The 22,964-nt window shown below is 34.0% G+C and overlaps 1 protein-coding gene across 2 annotated transcripts in view; it reads right to left on the bottom strand.

The window, feature by feature from the left end:
* Nucleotides 1–5,339: 5,339 nt before the first annotated feature.
* Amph (amphiphysin) overlaps nt 5,340–22,964 on the bottom strand; it is a 51,350-nt gene continuing 33,725 nt past the window's right edge. Inside the window, exons 2-9 of one of the 2 annotated variants that reach the window (XM_018549646.1) lie at nt 14,597–14,732; nt 9,094–9,284; nt 8,432–8,704; nt 8,085–8,203; nt 7,827–7,870; nt 7,439–7,618; nt 6,506–6,648; nt 5,340–6,401 (exon numbers count right to left, since the gene is read on the bottom strand). In XM_018549646.1, the coding sequence (XP_018405148.1) occupies nt 6,321–6,401; nt 6,506–6,648; nt 7,439–7,618; nt 7,827–7,870; nt 8,085–8,203; nt 8,432–8,704; nt 9,094–9,284; nt 14,597–14,732 (1,167 nt within the window). In that variant the 3' untranslated portion in view covers nt 5,340–6,320. The remainder of the gene's footprint in view (nt 6,402–6,505; nt 6,649–7,438; nt 7,619–7,826; nt 7,871–8,084; nt 8,204–8,431; nt 8,705–9,093; nt 9,285–14,596; nt 14,733–22,964) is intronic. The other variant, XM_018549647.1, reaches the window with a different exon arrangement.

Here is a 22,964-nt window from a genome sequence, read left to right as displayed (position 1 = left end):
AGGCTCGACGACGCCAGCGACGCATCAACGCGCGTCTACGCGCACGCACACGAGCCCTTGCGCCGCCTCTGTCGTCGTACTCCGACTACTCCGTTTGCTCCGCACGATCTGCTCGCTTCTCCGCTCTTCGTTCCGTCCGCTTCTTCTTCTTCTTCTTCTTCTTCCTTCACCTTCCTTCTTCCTCTCACTCCGTCCCACTCACGCTCACGCGCACGCACGTTTCGCCCCGAGTGCGAGTTCGTCGAGGCGCACTACGCGAATCTTCCCGTGTACGTGTGTGTGCGCGCACGTTTATATGTGTATATATATTTCTCTATGTATTATATACTTCTCTCTCTCTCTCTCTCTCTCTCTGCCCGCTCTCCTCTCCTTCTCCGTATTACTTACGCACGCACGCACGTAGCACACATGTACCCACCGGAACGCACACGTTTCGCCTTCCCCAACGGGCACGACGTCGCTGTAACCTCGACGGATGTTTCCTCGCAGAGGGCGAGGTCCGTCTGTCCCTTTCTCACTCGCTCCTTCCTTCCTTCAGTCTCTCTCTCTCTCTCTCTTTCTCACCGCGCACTTCTTCACTCCCTCTCTCCTCGTCGTTATTATCCGTGTCGCTGTTCTTATCCCCGGCGCGCGCGGATGAAACACTCGGCGCGCTTGACGGAAGCACCCGCGGTGACACCACCCGGATGACCCGGAGTCCTGGACGGTCGGCGCGCGTTCACCCGCGTAGTACTAGACGCACAGCGCGGCCAGAGAGAGCTCTCGAGAGAGAGCGGCGCAGCGACGACGTTCGGCGATCGGCTCCCCGGCTCGCGCGGTGTTGGGTGTGGTAACCCACCGGCGCTCCGTCTCCCTCCTTCCTCCCTCGCTCACGCTCTCGCTCTCTTTCTTTCTTTCCCTCTCGCTCGCACGTTCGCTCCCTCTGTCTCGCTCGCGCGGCCCCGCTTTTCCCTCTGTCACGCTCTCTCCGTGGCACACGCGAAAAGCTGTCGCTGCTGCTGCTGCTGCTGCTGTTGATGATGATGACGATGATGATGGTGGTACTGCGGTTGCTGCTCCGACGCACCGAATGACACGGGAACACAACACGAGGATACCACGAGATGAGCGCGGCATACGACGACGCGCGTGGTCACGTTAACGACGACGACGACGACGACGACGACGACGACGACGGTGACGACGTGTCGAGTCGCCGTGCGAGAAAGAGAGAGGTTTCACCAGAGATACTTGGTAGTCTCTGTCTTCTCCCTCTTTTACCTATCTATCACTCTTTCTCTGTCTACTGCTGCTGCTGCTGCTGCTGTTGGCGGCGGCGGCGGCGGCTGCTGCTGCACGAGCGCCCACACCTCTCGAGCGGAGCAACTCCTTGCGACACGCGCCGCGCCCGTCCGGCACGCAGCTTTTATGAAACGTCGCGCGAGCCGTGAATCTTGTTAGACCAAACCAGATTGGCGAAGCCCCGGCGACACGGCACCCACGGCCAGCTCCTCCGGGTTCACTCGTGGCTGAGCTGCCTGCGTATCACCAGCACCGTAGGGCGCGGGGGGCGCGCACGTGTCCGCTAACGAGATTAAAATCGCCGAGTAGGAGGAGGCGCGGCCGCCACCCGCCGGGGAGGAGGCACGGAGAATGTGACGGCGCGGCGCTGCCTGTCGTACCGATCACTGCGCTCCCTACTTTACCGACCGAGCGCGCGGCGGCAATTAACAAGTATTCGAAAGGGGTATCGTGTGAAAATCTACGATTTCTACGATATTCCAAAAAGAGAATTCTTCTATCTAGTGCAAATAAACGAAATATATAATCTTAGACTGTATTTGAATTTCTTCAATGGCAATTTCTCTGTAAGAATTTAACAAATTTTGAATTTCTCACTTTTCTGCTGCTTTGTTATTTTATTTGTATTCTTCATCTGTTTCCTGCGAAAAAAAATATATATAGATTTAATATAATTAAATATAAATTTTATTCAAATTTAATATAATACTTAATAACGATTCCAATAAATGTGGTTTATTAAAACCTTATATAGATTTAATTTGGACCACATAATGATCCATATTAAGTTATTTAATTCAACTTATTAAAACTTGTTAAAACTATATTAAAACATATTAATTCAACTTATTTAAAACTTATTAAGATTTAATTAAATTATATAAATTGGACTTTAATAAAATTTAATAAGGACTTATTAACTTAAATGAGCTGATAATATAAACTATATTAAAAATATATATAAATATGCATTTATTTAAAAGGTTATATGAAGACTTTATAAATTCTTTTTATATGTGAATTTTGATGAAATCTTTATAAAGAACTTATAAAACTTTTATTTAGAATATATTAACTTTTGTTCGCGGACTAATTTTATCCTTTTGTCTTTATCTTTGATTTAAATTATTTTTTGCGTGAAATAAATGAATCTGGCAAAAAAAGTGTTGCTCTGTCCCGCGCGAATCGAGATATTAATTATTAAAGTTGACAGATATTCAGATTAGAAAATCTGTCACATAAATGGCAAATTTTTTTTAAACAAACTCTCTGCCTTACAAATATTAAAATTTTTGGTTTTTAAAACACAAATTATTTTCTATATAATTTTTATTTTTATAGTACAGAGAAATTTGTTTTTAAAGCAGAAAATTGTGTTTTTTTAAAACAGAGAATTTGTATAACCCCCCTCTATGCCATCGATATAACGCGGATTTCCTAACTTGAATATCTGTCAACTTTAATAATTATATCTCGGTCCGCAGAATAGAGTATATACTTTTTGTCAGATTCGTTTATTTTATGCAAAAACGCGTCGTAATAAGACTGATTTTATCAAAATCTCAGTAAGAGGCTCCTAAACTCAACAATTATCTGAAATTGAATTCTGAATTCACCATAGAATTCGTAGTCATCCCATTTTGGTTGCTCCGCTTCACTTGTTCGATTATTTTTAATCGTTAAATAAGAAGCCGCATGTTGAAAAATGCGCATATTATTAACAAATTTGTCAATTTAATATTTGAAATACCGTTCTATTAAAAAATGTAAAAAGAAATTTGATGTAGCATTTATACAAATTAATTTAAAACGTAGTGTAACACGTGTTCTATCATTTGATCCCCTATATTTCATAACCTGCGTTGTTTCTCTATGAATCAGTAAAAACGCATGACACAAAATTACCATTGTTTGATGAGAAGATTAAGTTTAACATGTGAGGTTTCACGAAGCCCATAATATCAGATTTCTATAATATAATACAAATCTGAACCCTTATAATAAATAAAAGTTTTAAAAAAATAGTGTAAAGACTTGAGAGACGTCGCGCTTAGCAATCATTTTTATTATTTTAACACTAATTGATTTCATTTTATTTCATTAATTTTATTTTTCTTATAAAAAGTTGCGGTGTTTTGCTAGGAAATGGTTCACTTGCGCATGTAGCAATTGCCCACTGCCTATCGCAGTAACTTCTGCGTAGGGAATTTTTTTATTTTTTTTTTTTAGCGCTGTGATTAGCTTGTGTGCAACTGGCTCGTGTGTAATTAATATATACCCGTTTTCCTAAGATATATGATATAAACTGTGTAAAAATAAAAGTAAAAAAATTTATGGTAATCGATATATGATACGATAATTTCGTCAACTTTTCGATTGTAACGATGAGTGAATGTTTAAAAAGAAATTATAAAATACGAGATAGAGAAAGAAATAACCATTTACGCGCTCATTATAATGAATCTTTATTTCCATTATAGACATTTTTTTGCCTTATTTATCTGTTCTTGTTTTCCTAACTGCGTTATATATTAATATATAAAATATTAATCATTAAATGACACACATGAATCATTCGAGTTTATATATATATATGATCGTTATTTCGAAACTTTCCAAGTTTTTCGAAATCCTTTTTAGTACAAATATGATTCTTTTTTTATGTATATATATACATATAAAAGTAGGAAGTAGGAAAATTTAAATTGTTTATTTTCAAACACTGAAGGAAAAATTGCAGACACGTATAACCCATACATGTTATTAGAAATTATTTTTAACAAAATAAACATTTTCTTTTCATTAAACTCTTGCTTATTATACTGAAAAAAATTTGTCAATCTAAATGTTATAAGAGATTTGTTCTTGTATTTATAGCAATCGATAATGAGATTAATGACATAAAAATATTTTTTTAATTTTACTATTGACTTTTGTTATTTTATCGTTTATCTATCTTATATATTGTTATATTTTAATAGCAATAAAATAAAAATCAAAATTGCAGAGTTTTTGTTAACATTTTATTAATTACAAACGGATATAGAGTATTTATCATATACCTAACCTTTCAAGTCCTCTGCACTTATACAAGATGATAGAAAAGTATATTTTTATATTTTGGACAAGAGAAGAAAGCTATTATTTACTATCCTTTCCAATACATGCGCATATATATTTAAGCCAAATCTACTTGAAATAGTAATGTCAGTAATAAATTAATATTTTTTATTTTTCTTTTTCTATCTTTTGTTGACTTTTGTATTGTTTTTATTTTGTAAATGCAAAAATAAATAACATATTTGTGTTTATGTACCATACAAAAATTTAGTACGAAAGGGATTTTTTTATCATATTCGTTCTTAATATTTAAATGCATTATCTTCTCCACATTTGATGAATACTCTTTGATAAAATATAATTACATAATTATTATTGTACATATAATTTCGAGCTTGAAAGGATTAGTTAAAATCTCTTCGAGTATCTTTCTAAGATTTTAAATTGGTACAGACTTTCTTTTTTGTTTGTTAAAATATTACAACTTATTAATAATTTTTGCTAAATCAAATAATTGCATGACTATAAATTAATCCTCGAAACAAGTGGCCTCTTTCACAAGAAGGCACTTGAACTTTCCTATTCTTGCACAGTAGACCAGCATGATAAAATAAAAAGACACACAATTCTTTCAAAGCTGATATTTTCTCTTAATGCTAACGCTGTAAGTATGTACGTATGTATATATATTATTACAACACTATTTATTACACAAGATGCGAATACAAGACTGTTTCGGCAGATCTAACGAGTATTGATCGAGTCTACAAAAGTTTCGGAGTTGAATCGTTACGTATTCGTTTTTCTATCTTGATAACATGAATAGATACGGGAGCGATAATAATATCAATATATATAATAACAGTAGTAATAAAATATAATAATAATAATAAACGCTCTCTCGTCGCTATCCAATTTTCTACATACATGTACATAAAGATTTACGGATACAAATGGATAAAACTTGCGTAAAATAATTCATAAATAGATTTCACTGGATAAAAGTTCGCGATTCTCAAAAAAGCGGAGAAACAACAAAAAAAAAACTATCAATCATAAATACATAAAAGCTATATTTCCATCTCATTTATACATTGTAATATTTAATTCTCTCACGTATAATCTTTTCGATATCTATTGTTACGTCGTTGAAAAATTTGGCATGCGCGCGCGCGCGCGCGAATCGTGGCGAGATTTTAATGGGAGCTATCACTAGACTTTCGAACTGTAGGCGAGTAAATAGTATAGAATCTTACCTTACGAATGCAGACAGGTAGTTGGACCTTAAAAATTTTATGATCGCCCCTCCCATTAAATGGCAGAAGGGGATTTTCTGAAGTGGCGCGCGTGTTTTTAAACTTGAAGATGTACGTCTCTTAGTAATAATTTTCCAGTGGCCATAAAGTTATTAAAATATTCTTAAATCGTATATATAGATCTATGTACAGTTTCATAAAATAATATTAATTTAATATATAGATTTCGTTTTATATTATATAATATTGCATATCGTTGTGTATCTCGCATGTATATGTAGTGTGTTTTGTTGTGTATACGTGTTACAATATATTATTTAGTCGCTTAAATACGTCGTTTGATTATTATTCGTGATGTGTATCGTACGTTTGATATGAGAGGGTCAATCCCATATATTTTTGACGAATAAGAGTGAATGTTGGCACAGACAGTGGCTGGGTTAAGGCACTTTGGGGTGATAGATTCTCTCCGCAGTACCCTCCAGCATAACTATCTTATCGAATTCTCCCCGCTCCTTCTCCATATTCCTCCTGCAACGCTTGTCGCCTGCTTTTTTTCCTCTCCGTTTGCTTTTACCTATATACGCCGAACGTAATATTATTCTCGCATGACCGCGCGGCTCTTTATCTCCCACTTAATTACGCGACTCTTTAACTACTTTAAAGTAAAATACGCTGTCTCTGATGAGCATTGGAGTGTAAATGGCGAATCGAGCACAGCTTTCACAGCGGTTTCGTGAAGTTTCCCGGGAACATACCCTTTTCATTGGTGCCTTCTTTGATACCCATTAACCAGCCTTCTTCCTGTAATGAACAAGGAACCTCGTAAAAAGAAACGTCGAACACGCTAATGAATACGTTTAGATTTTGTAACATGTCGACTCTTATTTATTCCAAGAATTACAGACCTGTTCTTCGGGATCGTCGTATTCCACCACGCGAATAATCTCGCCAACATCGAACGATAACTCGTCCACATCCTCGCGACTGTACTTGTAAGTGGCTTTAACCCTGTATAAAACGCCCGGCGGCAGGTTGTCTGTTGTCGCCCCTATAGAGAAATTAGCAGCATTTTCATATTCCGCCTCTAGAACGATTGAGTCCGCCCCGTTAGTCATGGACCTGCCTGTGATTTCGTCCGGAGACTTCGATAATCAATTATGTGCGAAATTTCGTTTCATTCGTCTAATGCTCGCATCACATTAGTGATCAAAGATTGCGTTTTCGTTCGCGTTTACATCTATTGATCAATCAAAAAAGAACTGCTAGTCAGCGGCTTCTTTCTAATTAATTAAGAGATGCAAACGCGAACGCAAACGCAATACACCAGTCACTAGTGTGATATGGGCACAACTGCATAATTAACGTTTAATTTTACAACTAGGTCAAATTAACTACGATCTTGTTTCGGCAAGACCATGCACATAGGGGCAAGCAGCGTATTACTGTTATACATATTAATAATTATCCGATATTGCAAATTTAGTAATAATTAATTTATTGTTACGTTACACAATGCAGTTTGAAATTCAAAACAATCTATTGAGTTCAATTTTATAAAATAAATCAACCGACAATTAAAAAATCATTTGTTTTTGCAAAATATAGTTCAATTATTTTATTTCATATTTACTGTGACAAGAACTTTGTTACTGAATTATGCCAATAATTTTAATATTGCAGTCGAATGACGCAAAAACATTATTTTTAAATTATTCAATTCGAAAATAAAATGATTACTCAAGATTATTTTAGTTGAAATCAATAAGATCAAATAACGTTAAGGAAAGGCACATTAAAAGACATTAAAAAAAGACAAAGTTTAAAAATTCGCGGCTTACCGACTGGAATATCATACAGTTCCTCGACTTTGGAAGGCGCGACTGCGTTCTGCGGCGACGCATCCTGATTATTGAGAGAATTATCATTGCTATTAGCGTTGCTATTAGCGTTGCTGTTAGCGTTGCCGTTTATCTGGGTGGTCGGCGACGTGTCTCTGGCAACGGGCGCGGTATCTAAAGCTGAAACACGCGAGAGAAAGCACACTCAAAACTGAATACCGAGCCACAACACGGCCTTGTGGAGCTCAAAGCCTTTTGGAAAACGTTTCTTGTTCTATGTGAAGCGAGACATTACAGTCATGCGAGTGTTAGTGTAACATATATATAATTAATATACACGCGTACAAATTCAAATGTTCTTGAAACAAAAGTACAGCAAAATAATTACCTCCTGAGATATTGTTCTGCGCCGGTTGCGTGTTAATTATTAGGCTGAAACAAATCAGTATTATTAATATTATATAACTACCATATCTCTTTCGGTTTTACGTTTTGTGTAATTATTATCGTATCATATTTTATGTAACAACTGCTTTAATATTATGTTTTATATGATTGCAGTTCTGCCAAATAACGTTTCTTTTTTGTAATTACGACTTTTATTTCTTCGCAATAATTTCAATTTTTGCAGAATCGATCTACTTACGATGAGTTCGCGTTAGGTGACTTCGGTGATTGCGGTTCCGTAATTTTCTTCAACGTGTAAGATCCTCGCTGACTTTCATTAGCCAATTTATCAACGATTGCTTCTAATTCGGAATATACCTAAAAATATGAATAAAAAAAAGAACATAATAATTATACTGTAAAATTCTGTAAATATTTCAAAACTTTTACATTTCAATGAAGAACATTTTATTAAAGTTTGTTAATAAATAGAATTCTATAATATTTAATCTTGATAGAAGGAATTTAAGGAAAAATTTTTAAAAGAAACCATTCTTATTAGTTTTATTGATCCTTATTATTGCTAATTTTTATTACATTAGATACCTTGGCACTTTCAGTATGAAACACTTGTTCCGCAGCGAAAAGCGTCTGCAAATTTGTGACGAGGAAAAGAACGCGTGAGTCGTATAATGCTGGTAATTCGTCGTGCAATTCGGAGTTCAGTTGTTCATATGTACGTTTTGCTTCTTCTAATAGCTCCTTCCCTCGGGATACTTTGAGTTCGTCCCTCTTCTTTGGATTACCCTGTAACGACTGGAAGTTGTGTCTCTGACTGTCGTAATCCACCAGTTTGCGTCCGCGTTTGTCGACCTTTTTCTGAAAAATCAATGAAATCCTCGAAATGTAATAGCTTGATAAATTCATCTTATTAATTTCCTAAACTACTATCATTATCTACTCTGATCTTGTTGTAGAGATTTTATAAAATATCAAGTAAAATTCTCAATTCGTTTTTAATTTTTATTAGTAATTTCAATATACAATTTTACGTGTAAATTATTCTCTATTTGTTATAAAAGCAAGTAATAAAATATTATTTACTAATTTTTCTGATAAGACATGGATATAAGAAACATAAAATAAAGATTTATTAATTTATATACTAATCTAATTGCGGTTTTAATGAAGTTCTATTTAAAAAAAAAGTGAGAAAAAATATTAATAAAAAATTGTGTAGTGCAATCATCGAGTTGCACAGGACGTACCCTCATCTCCGGGAATTGACTTTGATACGTGTTGAGTGGTACAAGAACCTGGTCCATAAGTTTGTGAGTGAAATCTTGCCACAGCATGTCAAGATTTTGTGCCTGCACGTACAACAGATCGTGTCCGGTCCATTGACTCTCGTAGATCTCATTCAGCGAGTCCATAAGCGTCTTTGAGGCGGCCTGCACCGCTGCAAAATAAAACACAACGTCGCTTCATTCAATTTTCTCATCTATTTTTTACAGACACTTTAACCATCATTGAGAAAATTTTATTACTGATAAATGAGAAAACTTGCAAAAAATTTACGAAGAGATTCGCGTGGCAAAAGTAATGGAGGAAGATGGAAAAGACATCTCAAGTCGCGAAGACGGTAACGCGTAACGCGGTCGTCGGGAGAGACGATGCTGTTTCCCCAGCCGCAGAGAGAAACTTTTTCACGCCGATTTTCCATTACGGCGACACGTGTCTTTTTACTTCAGGAATAAATGTGCAACGCGGGTGACTACTTTCCTGACCTACATCTAAACCTCTCTTATAGTGCATTCACCTACGGCGATAAGCCGATTGCTTACAAATTCCTTCAGCAAAACTTGAAGAATGTTTTATCACTTGCGTCAAATTTCGAATTGCAAGTGAACAAAGAATGTGATCTTCCACATATAAATTGATACAATATTTTATTTATATGTTAACATTAAAATAGAATTTTTCATCAAAAGATTTATTTCTGTTATTATATATATATACTTGATTTGTACTTATTATACACATTATACATTTTAATTAAACCTAAATACAGCACATATAAAAAAAATATTGCATTTAAATCTAATTGAATAAAATAAATAAGATAAAATAAACAAAAAATAAATAAAGTAAAGTGCTTCACACTGCTTTTACATAGAAAATATTGACTTCCATTACTGAATCAATGAATTCGTGCGATAAAATTGTAAGCGCGCATATTTTAGAGAAATTTATTCTAAAATAATTACATTTATTGGCAAACACAATTAAGCAATTTCACGACTATATTATAAATTAAATTTAATAACCACATATAAGTTTTAATAGGCACAACTGATGGCAATCAACATCATTCATGTGGCGCAAATGTAACCAAATGATTCGTCGTTAGTGCAAATTACGGTAAACGGGCTGCCATAATGATAATTCTCAGTATAATCGCTTTTTACTCCGTTCAATGAGTCGCGCACCGGCGGCCTCATTACTGCACCTTCTTTTCTCTCTCATCTGCAACTTGGACTCGAGCACAGAGTATGCGGTGATGGAAAATTCGCGAAAATTGTGACGAATCGTCGGCGATTGAATTTAAAACGCATTACGGACATACTTTCGTTGTATTTTATTATACCATTGCCCGCATTTATGATGACAGAGGAACTTCGTCGTCGACACCTACCTACCGACGTTTCGCATGTGGGCATTTATGCCCGTTCGCTGAGTGATAAATGGAAAGCTAAGAGCTGTTAACGCGGATCTTGTGCACTTCGAAATTAACACCTTCTCTGAAGAAGTCATCCGCGACCGCATCGCGACGTTTGTCTAAAGGGAAACAGCGTCCCCGAATATCGTACCTATTTTTTTTTTTACACACATTTTCGACGATTTTTAGTCTGTCTCTGGCGAAAATTAAAATTCGTGATCAACGATGTCGAAACGCAGAGGCTATAAAACGATCGCGTCGCTGTAGACCAGCCAAGCGTGGAAAAGTTGTTTGCGACTAACAATTCGAGTGGGAGGGATTAAAGATCGAATGACGTTTTTCTATTGATTTCGCGCGTGTTTACTAGCCTTGTGTCAAGACTCACGTTGAGGTGAGACAGAGAGAAAGAGAAAGAAATAGAAAATAACTGCATCGACGGATGTCCAGCTTCTAAAACGCGTAGTTCCCCACTCGTAAAGTAGAGAGAAACCTCATAAACTTAAAGACTTTATCGAAGGCTGGATTGTCGATATATGAGCGTCAGTGTCAATCGCTTTATAAATTAATATAATTCAGTCAATATAATATAAAATTGATAATAAGCCTATATGAATTACAACATATAATATTTCTACACAACGCAATATGTGCATATATTACGCAATCGATAAGCATAGTCATTCCATGATTTTGCATTATAAATCACAATCTTATGTCATTATAAAATTAGAAACAGGGAGCAAGATTTAACTACTAAGCAAATTTAAACTTTCTACTAAATAATTGGATAGTAAAATGTTATCGTATTTACTGTGCACAATATTAATTATCTCGTCATCGTATTCACATACAAAAAGACATACTGTACGTAAATAATAATTATTTGTTTTAACTATTTCAGATGTATCCGCAAATCTATCAAATATCATAAGTTCATCACAAGCGTGATATAAAGATGAATTCTGAATCCTAACAAATATGATATTTCAATCAAAATTATTAAATTAAAACAAATTTAATTTGCTTATTATATAAAGTCGCTTCTTCGATCAATTTTATAATATTCTTCAAAAGGAAATCAATTCTTGTGGACATGAATAACGAGTCTTTTAAATTTATAGTATATTTTAGAATTATTATAAATATATTATCAAGAAAATATTCTTTGTTAAAGATAATCGTTACTTAAAAGAAAAAAGTAAATTGAGTAATCACTTTTCTTAGCAATACAATATTTTCTTGTGTATTAAAAAAACCAACGAATTGTTTTTATCAATTTCGACTGTATCTTATCGATTGTATTGTTGATGGTACGTCGGGCTACTATGTTATCTGAAATATTTAACAATCGCGACAAGGCCATGTGGCTTATTTCGGTGCTACTGAAACAGCGCAAAAGATTGCAGCAAAAAGTAATTCATTCCTGTAAAGTGCTATCAAAGGTCGTTTTTTTTGCGTGTGTTATGTGCCACAGTGCATTACCGAATATACAGGCGATTAAAATATTACGTTGGTTCCTCACGACAGTAATTGATACCGACAAGCCTGCGCGAGATCACCGGTCCGTTATTATTCAATGTCTGCGAGTTATTCACATCTGTCCGTCATTCATCCGAGAGAATGGAAGTGTCGATTGACGGACAGCGAAAATCATTTCCTCGATTGTCGATGACAGCCTTCGTTAAATTAACAGAAATCAACTCCCCATCATGTGCACGATAAAGACTTCCATGGGAAAGAACGCGGTTTTGATGAAGTATCTAAACCTAGAAACAGATCTAAAATAATTTTGTTAGACTATCAAAATGATTATGTAAGATGTGCAAAGTGATTGCTAGAATGTTAGAATTTTTTGCAATATTGCTTATCATGCTTGAATTTTCTACAGAATTATTTTGATGATGGCCCAACAAAATTATTTTCAGATCTGCACTTAACTAAATTACGTTATGCTATATATTTCAAGATTACATTTACATGCAATTTTTCATGTATTGATTACGTTAAATTTATACGAATCTTTCTCATGTAGGCAATACAAACAATGTAAAATATATAACTTAAATACATTATTATAAATTAAATAACATGATATAGAAAAAAAATTAAATTTTATGATGATGTATCATATATCTGAATTTAATACTGATAAATAAAAATATATAAGTGAGAGATAACAGCTTTAAAGCAGTATACAGTGCAATGACAAAGATTATGAACTTTGATCAATGAATAGATTATTTACAAAGACATGACACATAAAACATAATTTACATACTTTACATTATATATACAAAGATACAGATTATTATATTTTACGCGTATAAACGCACAATCCTGAACTAAACTTTCAGATACTCCAGAAAAATTGTTACTTTCGTGCAGTCTTTTCGATATTTATTAGATGAAGAATTATATTTAATTGCATGACTTTGTTTAAGATTTAAAATAAAATTTGTATTCTTTTTATCATATCCTTATAAGGCGCAACATTTTTTTATTTATTTTGTTGTGTGTCAGTAATTAAATAATTTTTATATCCTATTGTTATAGAGGAAAAAACGAGGTAAGAGGACAACATGGTGAAACTGTAGGCATATCAATAAATCAATTCCGAGTTAAACACGTATCGATAAACGCATTTATCTCAATCTCAGCAAAAAAAGAGAGGGCAGAGTACGGAGTTACAGAGCAAATAATTCAGCCTCCACGTGAGCTTAGCAACCGGGTCACGGCGATGCAACTCGTTTTTTTCTTCTTTCGTCGCAACGCGAGTTTTTTTTTCTTTTTAATGTATGTCTGGTTTTGTTAATTTGAATAAGTTATTTTAATAAATGCACAAAGGATTTTACTGCTTATACACGGAAAGAATTTCTTCTTAAAATTTACATCGAAAAATGGTATTCTTGGGACGACATTATCGAAGAATATTATGTAAATCTCTCTCATTCATTAATAACTATAATAAAATATATGTGAAATTCGTGAAATGGCAAGTATTTTGATATAAATCACAATATATTTTACGTTAATTAAATTTATACCAAAAAGACGTATGCAACTGATTAAATAATTCATAATTCAAAAATATAACCTTCGAATATTTTCTACATTGTAGAAGTTATATTTAAGATATTAATAGCTAACAAGCTTAGTCTAATCGCCAGATGAATAGCTATTGTCGTTTTCCTGCTGAGCAGTTTTAATTATGTACTTATAACACATTTTTACATCTGTTTAATTACTACGAATAAGTTGTTAAATAAGCGCTTACATAAATTTCTGTCTAATCAATATCGAACATATTCGAAACGCTGATTAGATATTATAATTAATCATTTAAAAGTTAAGGTGCTTAAGCAAAGCGACATATGCCATCGTAATTACACTGCCACACATTCAAGAATCTATAAAAAATTTCTCTATAGCTAACTGTTAAAATTTTTGTAAAGTTAAACATTAAAAAAATCATTCATGTAACATAACGGGTAAATGAGAGCTATTACATAATTCTTATTTGTGTATGTTTCTGATTCAATTATTTTTTATTATTACTCTAGACATATCATTGACGTTTCGGCTACTTTTTTCAGCCTCAAGGTCATAAATACAAAAATTGCAGAAAATAATAGAAAATTGACAAAAATATTAAAAAATTGCAAATGGAGGTATATTCCAGTAAAATATGAGTGATTCTCCATTTCTTAATATGTGAACCTCTTCTTTAACATAATATGTGAACCTCTTCTTTAACAGTTTTATGGTCTATACAGAAACTTCTTTTTGAAAAAATAATAAAAAATTATTCAGACAAACTTACACAAATAAAAACCGTGTAGCTTTCATTTTCCCGTTATGTTTGAATATATGATTTTTTTAATATTGAGAGCTCTATTATAAGATTTACTGTCGTTAAGCATTTAATTTATCGCACAATATCACATTTTCTCTCTGTACTGCGTGTAAAACACGACAAACATTAGCGCGTCTAATAAATAACGACTGCCATTTAAAGAAAAGACGGGTTAGTTTTGCCTCGCGGGAAGACTTACCTCGAACACACCTGATGTAATTGTTGAACTCCTTTTGCAGTTTGTTGGCAGAGTTCTGCTGCCTCGTGAAGTTCTGCAGATGTTCATCGAATATATCGTCCGCGGTTCGATCAACCTTGCCCAGATTCTGAAGAAACTGCAACGAGAAAAAAATGTGTATTCAATTTTTGAGTCATTCGTTTTTATTAGCCATTGATATAATTGACGTATATCGATCCGAAGTGAACGAAATTCATATAATTTATAAAAATTATAATATACAATAGCAATAATAATAGAGGAACATCTTTATATGTGCTATAACGAAACGTATAGAAGAGCAAAAGCTTTTAAAAAGACAATATTTCCATATGAATAAATAACAGTATAATAAAATCAATACGTGCTCGTGAATGAATAACGGTGTACAAAGTCAAAATCTGCTTGTGATTTATTGAATCACTACATATTCATATAATTGGAAAGCTTTCTGAATTGAATAAAGTTCGAAATGAAGCTCGTGTATGTGAACTTTTACGTGAACTCTTCCCACAAATATTAGCATTACGCTGCGTATAGAAAGTGTAAAGTATCTCCATTCTCCATGAATGTTTAATTTTTTTTTCTTAGACTTTTTAGTCTGATCGAAATTCGACTATAGAAAACAATTTTGAAAACATGATTTTCTAATTTAAACGTCTCGTCTGCTTTATTTCAAATGTTTTAATTTTAACAGTCATTACACGGAGAGAACGATTTTGCTACAGTATCCAAAAATTAGGATAACATTTTTTGATATTCTAGTAATCAGTGTTCTATCTAAATATTTTAATGGTCTGACAAAATTATTTTTAAATTTGTATAATCTAGCTAAATTTTGGATACTTCAGCAAAATCATTGTTCCTGTGTTGCTGTGAATAAAACATTCAAACTATGTCAAATTCTCAAACACTAATATCATTTTCTAGTGATTGTAGTGGTTTAATATATACACACTACAAATATAATTATAAATTAAGATCCAAGTTTTGATATTAAATATTTCAAGAATTCTCAAACCTTTTTATTAAGATTTTTGTTTTTAATTAAGAAACTATTATTATATTTATGTGTGTATCGATATTTTTGACGAAGAGAAACTATTTTGGTTTACGACAAATAAAATCTCCATACTCGTGAAGTTCACGAGTAGATTTGAATGTATATGTCTCGTAGTTGGCTATAACAATGCGGGTAAATATGTAGCTATCGCAAATGAGGCCTTTGAACCGCTCTCGTCACGAAACGATAAACACTGCCTGCATTATCATCGCATCGTATGGAAGATCTGTGATAATTGTGCTCGGTCTTATACTATTATTTAAACTTTAATTAATATTATCTCACGGATGTTACGTACATTAATATACGTCAACGTTAAAGAACATCAAGCAGTGCATTCTTATTTCACGTGATAAAATATTTCATGAATTTATGAGGTGAATATAGGCACATATATCCTAAATACAATATTACGAAGTCATTCAAAACAGAAAAGTACCAATAAATCCGAGTCAAAATAATAATAAATAGATTATCAATCTTGTCAAGTGCATCAAAATGACTTGTATTTTTGCGTTACTTTCTCGATCTCCCCTGCCAAGTTAATAAAGAAATCTATCAGAACCTCCGTACTCCACTGCCATTGTTATCGACAATAAGGCGCGACGTTGTGAAAGGATGCGAATGATGTAACAATAGCCATCGACCGCGGAGAAATTTCACGCCGGGAATGCCATACGTCGAGTTCGATTTTCATTTAGCTCCGTGGCACCTGTACGATTTTCAATGACGGAAAAGAAGTCGCTCCTTCGGGAAATTATCTAAGGGACGAGATATCTGCGATCAGGAAATTCACGGAAATTGCATTAATTTTTAAATGTTGAATTAAATAATGATATCTATTATAAAATGTAATACGTACAAGTAGGAAAGAGAAATTATATAATATATATTTCAGATTGGATCTAAGATCGTATCTCTCTCTATGCAGGTACTTTATTTTATATTTAATCCGTTTAAAATTAGGTTACTTTATTAAATCTAAAAAACCTTTCGTTACCGCTAATTTGAAAAGTAATTAAGAAACTGAGATTAGAAATCGCACGTAAAATGCGTGGAAACTTTATTTTACATTTGAAAGCTTACTGAAACATTAGTTTATCAGATTCAAGATATTTTCACATTATGCAATTTATTATCACTAATTTTATCAGAAATCATGAATTATCATTTAATTAGGAAAATAGCGCGAACATTTAAAATATACTTTAAATCCTAATGAATTTGTTATTCAATCAATATTATTAAATTAAGATAAATTCGATTTGATTTAATATATCGCTTCTCTCTCTTCGATCAATTTTATAATATTCTTCAAAAGAAAGTAAATTCTTGTTTTGAGTATATAATAATGACTTTTTCTTTTGAATTTGTAACAAGTATATTTTTTGTCATCAAGAAAAAATTCCTTGTTAAAGATAACCATTACTTCAAAGAAAGAGAATAAATTAAATAGACACTTCTCTTAACAATACGAAGATATTTTCTATGTGTAAATAACTCTCTTTATCCTTTTTCATTTTGATACGATAACAGTAACTCGATACTTTAAAGATAAGGAATTAGAGTGGAACGTGGAAATAAGATGCTGCCGGCGCCCATGTCGACCATCTCTCTTGGGCTGGGCCAGAGTCAAAGGCTGGAACGTCCGTGATGGAAATCGCGAGTCGGCCATTGCATAACCACCTCTATCGCCAACTGACTGTTCGTGAAACCGGTGATCTCGCCGCGGAGGCGAGAGGTACGCCGACCTTCTGCTATACATGCAGATCGTCCCGCTCTTCTCGTCCCGTCCCGAGGTAACAAGAGGTAGTGATCGCGCGTCGCGTTGTATCATCTAGTAATTTCCGTTCTCTAGTTTCCCGGGAATTAATCGCGGTGCGACTCTTGTAACGTCAGCGAGTCGGAACGACACACGTCGAACTAGTTCAAGCTCTCGTCACTTTAACCTTCCGTCGTCTAGTATAACCTCGAATGGGCATTATCGCAAATTTACAAATTGCGGATGGTTACCGTATAACGTGCTAAAGTATCGCACGAGATAAATCTACATTCAGGTCGAGAGAGACCAATAAAATAATTTCAGAATTTTTTTTTGAAACTAATTCCTAACTTGCGTTGAATGCCAAGATTAATTTCTTCTCGGAGAAGGAACAGCGATTATCACTGATCGTGAAAGAAATATCTTCTTTGTATTAATTGACTTGTCGATAAAAGAATGGTCATACAATATATGACTCATAATGTTACAATTCCTAAAAGTAATAACGTAAAGAAAGATATGACACTTTACGTATCATAGGTATTTATCGTACATTTGAGTCTTCATGAAATCAAATATTTATTGCAAGAGATAATTTATTGTATACTTAATTATATCAGTCTATTCACGATATAAAAAGATGTTGATGTTGGTGTTATGTACATTAGAGATGGCATCGCAGCTGCAATATTCATTATGGAATTTCCCTTTAATTACCTTTATTTGATGAAGAGAGCAGCTAATAAAAGGCATGTGTTGCACGCGTCCGGCATTTCGCCTGTTATCAGAGGTACAAACGTTTAGATTAATTCTTTCAAACCATTTCTATGGCGTTATTGAAGGCAGTTAACCCGCGTAACGATGTTATTTATCGTCTGACATGTAGCCTTTATTCTAATAAACGACCACAGAGAAATTATATTTTGCGTGGAAGCACAAATTGCAGGACTAGGGAACTGCAAAGTATCAATTTTTTCTCATCTTAAATAACACAAGTAATAATATGTTTTATTGCAATTATGCCAATTACACGTAATTAGCGAGATGCAAAACAAAATTTTAATACGAATTCAATCGCGACAGGTTTATAAGGAGTGAGAGTCCGATCGTTCAAGAGTGAGAGATTAATCCTATTTAACTCGCTCGTGCACTTTCAGGTCAAGATCATCTTGTCTGCCATATATAATTTACTCGTCGCAACTTTAAAGGTACTGCTACGATTTCTATCTCCCTCCTATATAAAATTAAGCAGCGGGGTTTCACTGTAAATGAAAGGGGTTACACCACATATACATTATGTTAAATGTCTAAGAAATTTAACATAGAAAACTCGGATTAAACACTATCGTATCTATCTTGATAAATCGTTTCGTCGCGGAGCTTGAAGGCCAACATTTAAATTACCGGACGTGTCAAGTAATCAGATATACTCTACGTAGTGTTTACGCGAAGAACAATGTAAAGTAATATGCGTTAGAATTCTATTAAATTTACGAAATTGACAGGTCCATATAAGGACAGACATTCACTTACCTGCATATATAAAAAAATTTACTTTTTTAAAAATACTTTTACATGTGTTCTAAAGAAAATATATAAATTACCATCCATATGTCAATAGATTTTATTTTGTCAGCGAGTATTTTTGCATTAGGGGATTGACAAAATTTATTTTACTAAAAAATATATAAGTGTTCTGTTTACAGTTTTGAGAATATGATTTATTATAACTTTCCTGTAACACTTGAATGGATTACTATAATTGTAATGTACTTTTTACATCTTCAATATTTTTACTTTCAGACAAGTAAAATTTGTCATGAGTTCAGTAAAAATAGTCAGAATAGTTTTAACTAGTTTTGTAAAAATTACTCAACCATTCTCTCCGTGCAGATAAAGAGAAGAGAGATTAGAGCAACGTCATATTAAAATGTCTATTGTTTTCGATATTTAATACGATGTGAATCATCGACTGATAGAGACCATGTTCTCATTGCGAGATAAACTTCGAGCGAGTTCCGCGTCTTAGCGGAGCAACAAAAATAGTATTATCAGAGTGAATCACGACGACGCTACGAAAAATTTCGACCCGCAAGTTGCATTTGTAGACACAGTAAATATAAGCAGATATACCACGTCCTATTGGTTATACGGTATATCGGCTGTACCGTTACGCATCGCGATACTCGTTTCGCGAAATAATTTTATTTTATGAAAGAACGTAAAACTTGTATTATCTCACAAAGATATATATATCTCTGAGACATACGTAATCAATATGCTAATTGTTTTCAAGTTTAATCTAGTCCAAGCGAAATTTACATACATTTCTCCTCAATATGTACTCGAGGCTCATTTAGATTCAGCGAAAATCATATATCTTGTGTGTGAAATCGGCCACGACTCTATATGCAACCTTCATAAGCTGAGATTAACTCATACAACGGTCCTGATTAGTATAGGATATTGATAGACGTTAAACATCGCGTCATTGGTAAGACCTATACTGTCGATCGGTAAGAGATGACTGTCCGACGTTTTGACCAATCCCAGACACGATTTTTGTCACAATTCCATTTGGTGCCTCCGTACCGTTATCCGGTTAACATAGTCCCCGTTCGACACCTTGTAACAGGTGAGAACGAAGACACTGAACTCGTTTACACGCGCAGCCAACTTGCATATATTATTAATACAATTCGTGTACGACTCTTATTGCAGTTGTGCGAAACTACGATGGGAGATGATACAAACTCTGATACAAATAGCGTAATTGTTATAAAAAAAAAAACTATTATATTCTAAAAATTTCATAAATTGATAAATTTTACACACAGAAGTATATAATTCTATTGCTAAGAAAAAAAATTATTCAATATATCTTTCTTCTAAACATAAACAGTTATCTCTAACAAAAATAGGAATTTAATAAAAATATTTTTCTTGGTAATAATATACTTATTACAAATTTTGAGGAAAAACTTATTATTATGTACTCAAAAGAATTTATTTTCTTTTAAAAAACATAAAATTATAAAATTAATCGAAAATACGACTTTGTATAAAGTATAAATAAAAAAAAATTGAATGTGTTTTAAAAAAAAATCTTAAAATCTTGATTGGAAGATTGAAGTATTAAATTTACCAGGAATCACAATATATTTTGAATGAATTAATGCTCATACGATAAATTTATTTTGGTTAATATGTAGCTTTAAAATACTTGAAACAAGTAATTATTATTTGCGTACATATGTATGTATTTTTTTAAACAAAGTATATAACCGGTTTCTGTAAACTTTGTTACATAATAAGCGCTAAATCCATAAACATAAAATTATGAAAATCTTAACGATTTCGCTCTATTATAAGAGATAACTATCAGCAACCAATTGCGCCGTGACTTTTTTTCGAGACATTATCCTCGACAGCCAATTATCTACTCGCTGCTTCCGGCGTTTTCTGTGTAAATAGGAAAACTTTCTCTCGTGCGATAGGTAACGCGCCTAACGGAAACACGGAAGATTCCTTGTCGTGACTAGTTCGACTCTTACGTCGCGTATCCCGAGAGAATTTACTTAAAATTCTAAGCCACCTTTCCGGCGCAGCGCGGCCGCGCGAATTTCTATTCTCGTCTCTATACTCAATTTTCCAAGTGTTTGACACGACAAGGTGTATGTAGGCAAACGTCGTGTATTATTTCACACAATAAGAACAAGTGAAGCCAATTTTCTTGAACAAGACGCACCTGTTCATTTCAAATGATGATATTTTTTTATTTTACATGTGTGTTAGAAACGTGTTAGAAATATCTCATCTATAAGTCTACATACCTTAGAGATTTAATCTGCGTCTTGTGTTTGAACGTCTTAACGTGACGAAATGAAAAATAAAATATTGTAACGGTATGGGGTCATAACCAAGTCTTTTACTTTCTTTTAATACTGTTATATCCACTATCGGCAAATGAAAATAGGTACTCGCAATGATCAAGCATTGGAACGTGATCAATTGCAGCTATTTTACTATCGATACACATTCGCGTGTGGTAGACTTTACATATGTAAGTAACGATACTAATTGATATCATTACTACCACGCGGTAGTGATGTTAATTAATACAGATGACATATATAGATAGCATTATAGAGGAAAAACTAGAATTCTGGGTTTTGAAATTGGAACATTTATGTATCCTACGCAAGATGATTTTTTGAAAAGATTCAACTTGTTTCTGTCATCAAGTTATTTCACCGGAAAAGTACTGATAATTTGCATTTATGTATTGAGGTGGTTCGGGTTGCTGTATTTTTAATAACGCTGGTTCCAAATTCGAACAGACCCGGACGTGTGGTTTCCAAAATAGATGGTCCTCTCTTGGGTTTATTAATAGCTGAGCAGATGACGCGAATGTGCCGTTGCATCGCTATTATTGTGCCATCCTATGGCCCCGTTTCGCCACTTGCTGGTTCACATTGTGCTCCGGGAGAACCATTGTCGTGGAGACGGTGTTATACAAGAAAAAGTATAAAGTAATAACAGCCGTGAGCGACAAGTACATAAATCAAACTAATGATGTTATAAGAGAAACACCTAAATTTTTCTTGAAATAATATTTTTTTATATAAAATATATAATTTATGTAAGTGCTGTAACCTTCAATACGGATTAATAATTATGTAATCTATAATATGATAAAATATATCTTTTCAAATTATAATTAAAGAAACTATTTATAATCTAATATATATTATAATAAATAATATGCGTAAAATTTTTTAATACGTTTATTACACTATTAAAAATAAAATGTTAATCTCAACATTTTCTATTCCAAAAAGTCCACTGTACGTTTTAAGTTAAAATTAACATTTTATTTTTAACAATATAATTATATATAAGAATTCATAGTGAGCTTTTTAAGCATGTCATAATTATAAGTATTTAAACGTGATGAGAAAAATCTATAAAATACTGTAATTTACTGTATGCTAAATGCGGCGTATCCAAAAGACGTGGATCGATTCCACGATGAACCAGCGATTCGTTAACGAAAGCGATAAAGCTTTTCCAGGGTCGCGCAAAGCAAAGTCTTTTTTTGGCATTTCGCGGATGGTGTTCTCGGCCGGAGCCGTGCGCGGAACCAGTCGCGGAGACCACCAGGAAGGAACGAGAGGAGTCGGAATGTTGGCGCGGGGTTCGGACATCAACCTCTCGGGCAGTCGGCCCGCCGTTCGCCACAAGCGGCCAATCCGGCGCCCATCGGCGAACGGTAATTCGTGCTTGTACATGCGTATGCGACCCATAGATTGAACCTTTTCTTGTTTCTCAATGAGAGTGAGAGAGAGAGAGAGAGAGAAAGAGAGCCGTATAGTGTACTTTATATAATATATTTTCCTTGTAGTTACATACCTAAATATTTTAAATATCTTAAATATCAATCTTCTTGTGTATAATTTAATTAAATATTTCTGCTGTGATGTTATCTAGACATTTTTATAACAGAATTTATTTCAAGAGTTTAT

This window comes from Cyphomyrmex costatus, unplaced genomic scaffold, assembly GCF_001594065.2.
Source record: "Cyphomyrmex costatus isolate MS0001 unplaced genomic scaffold, Ccosl1.0 scaffold85, whole genome shotgun sequence".
Classification (NCBI taxonomy): domain Eukaryota; kingdom Metazoa; phylum Arthropoda; class Insecta; order Hymenoptera; family Formicidae; genus Cyphomyrmex; species Cyphomyrmex costatus.
Note: the sequence above shows the minus strand (reverse complement) of the source record. Positions and strands in the feature narration are given on the sequence as shown.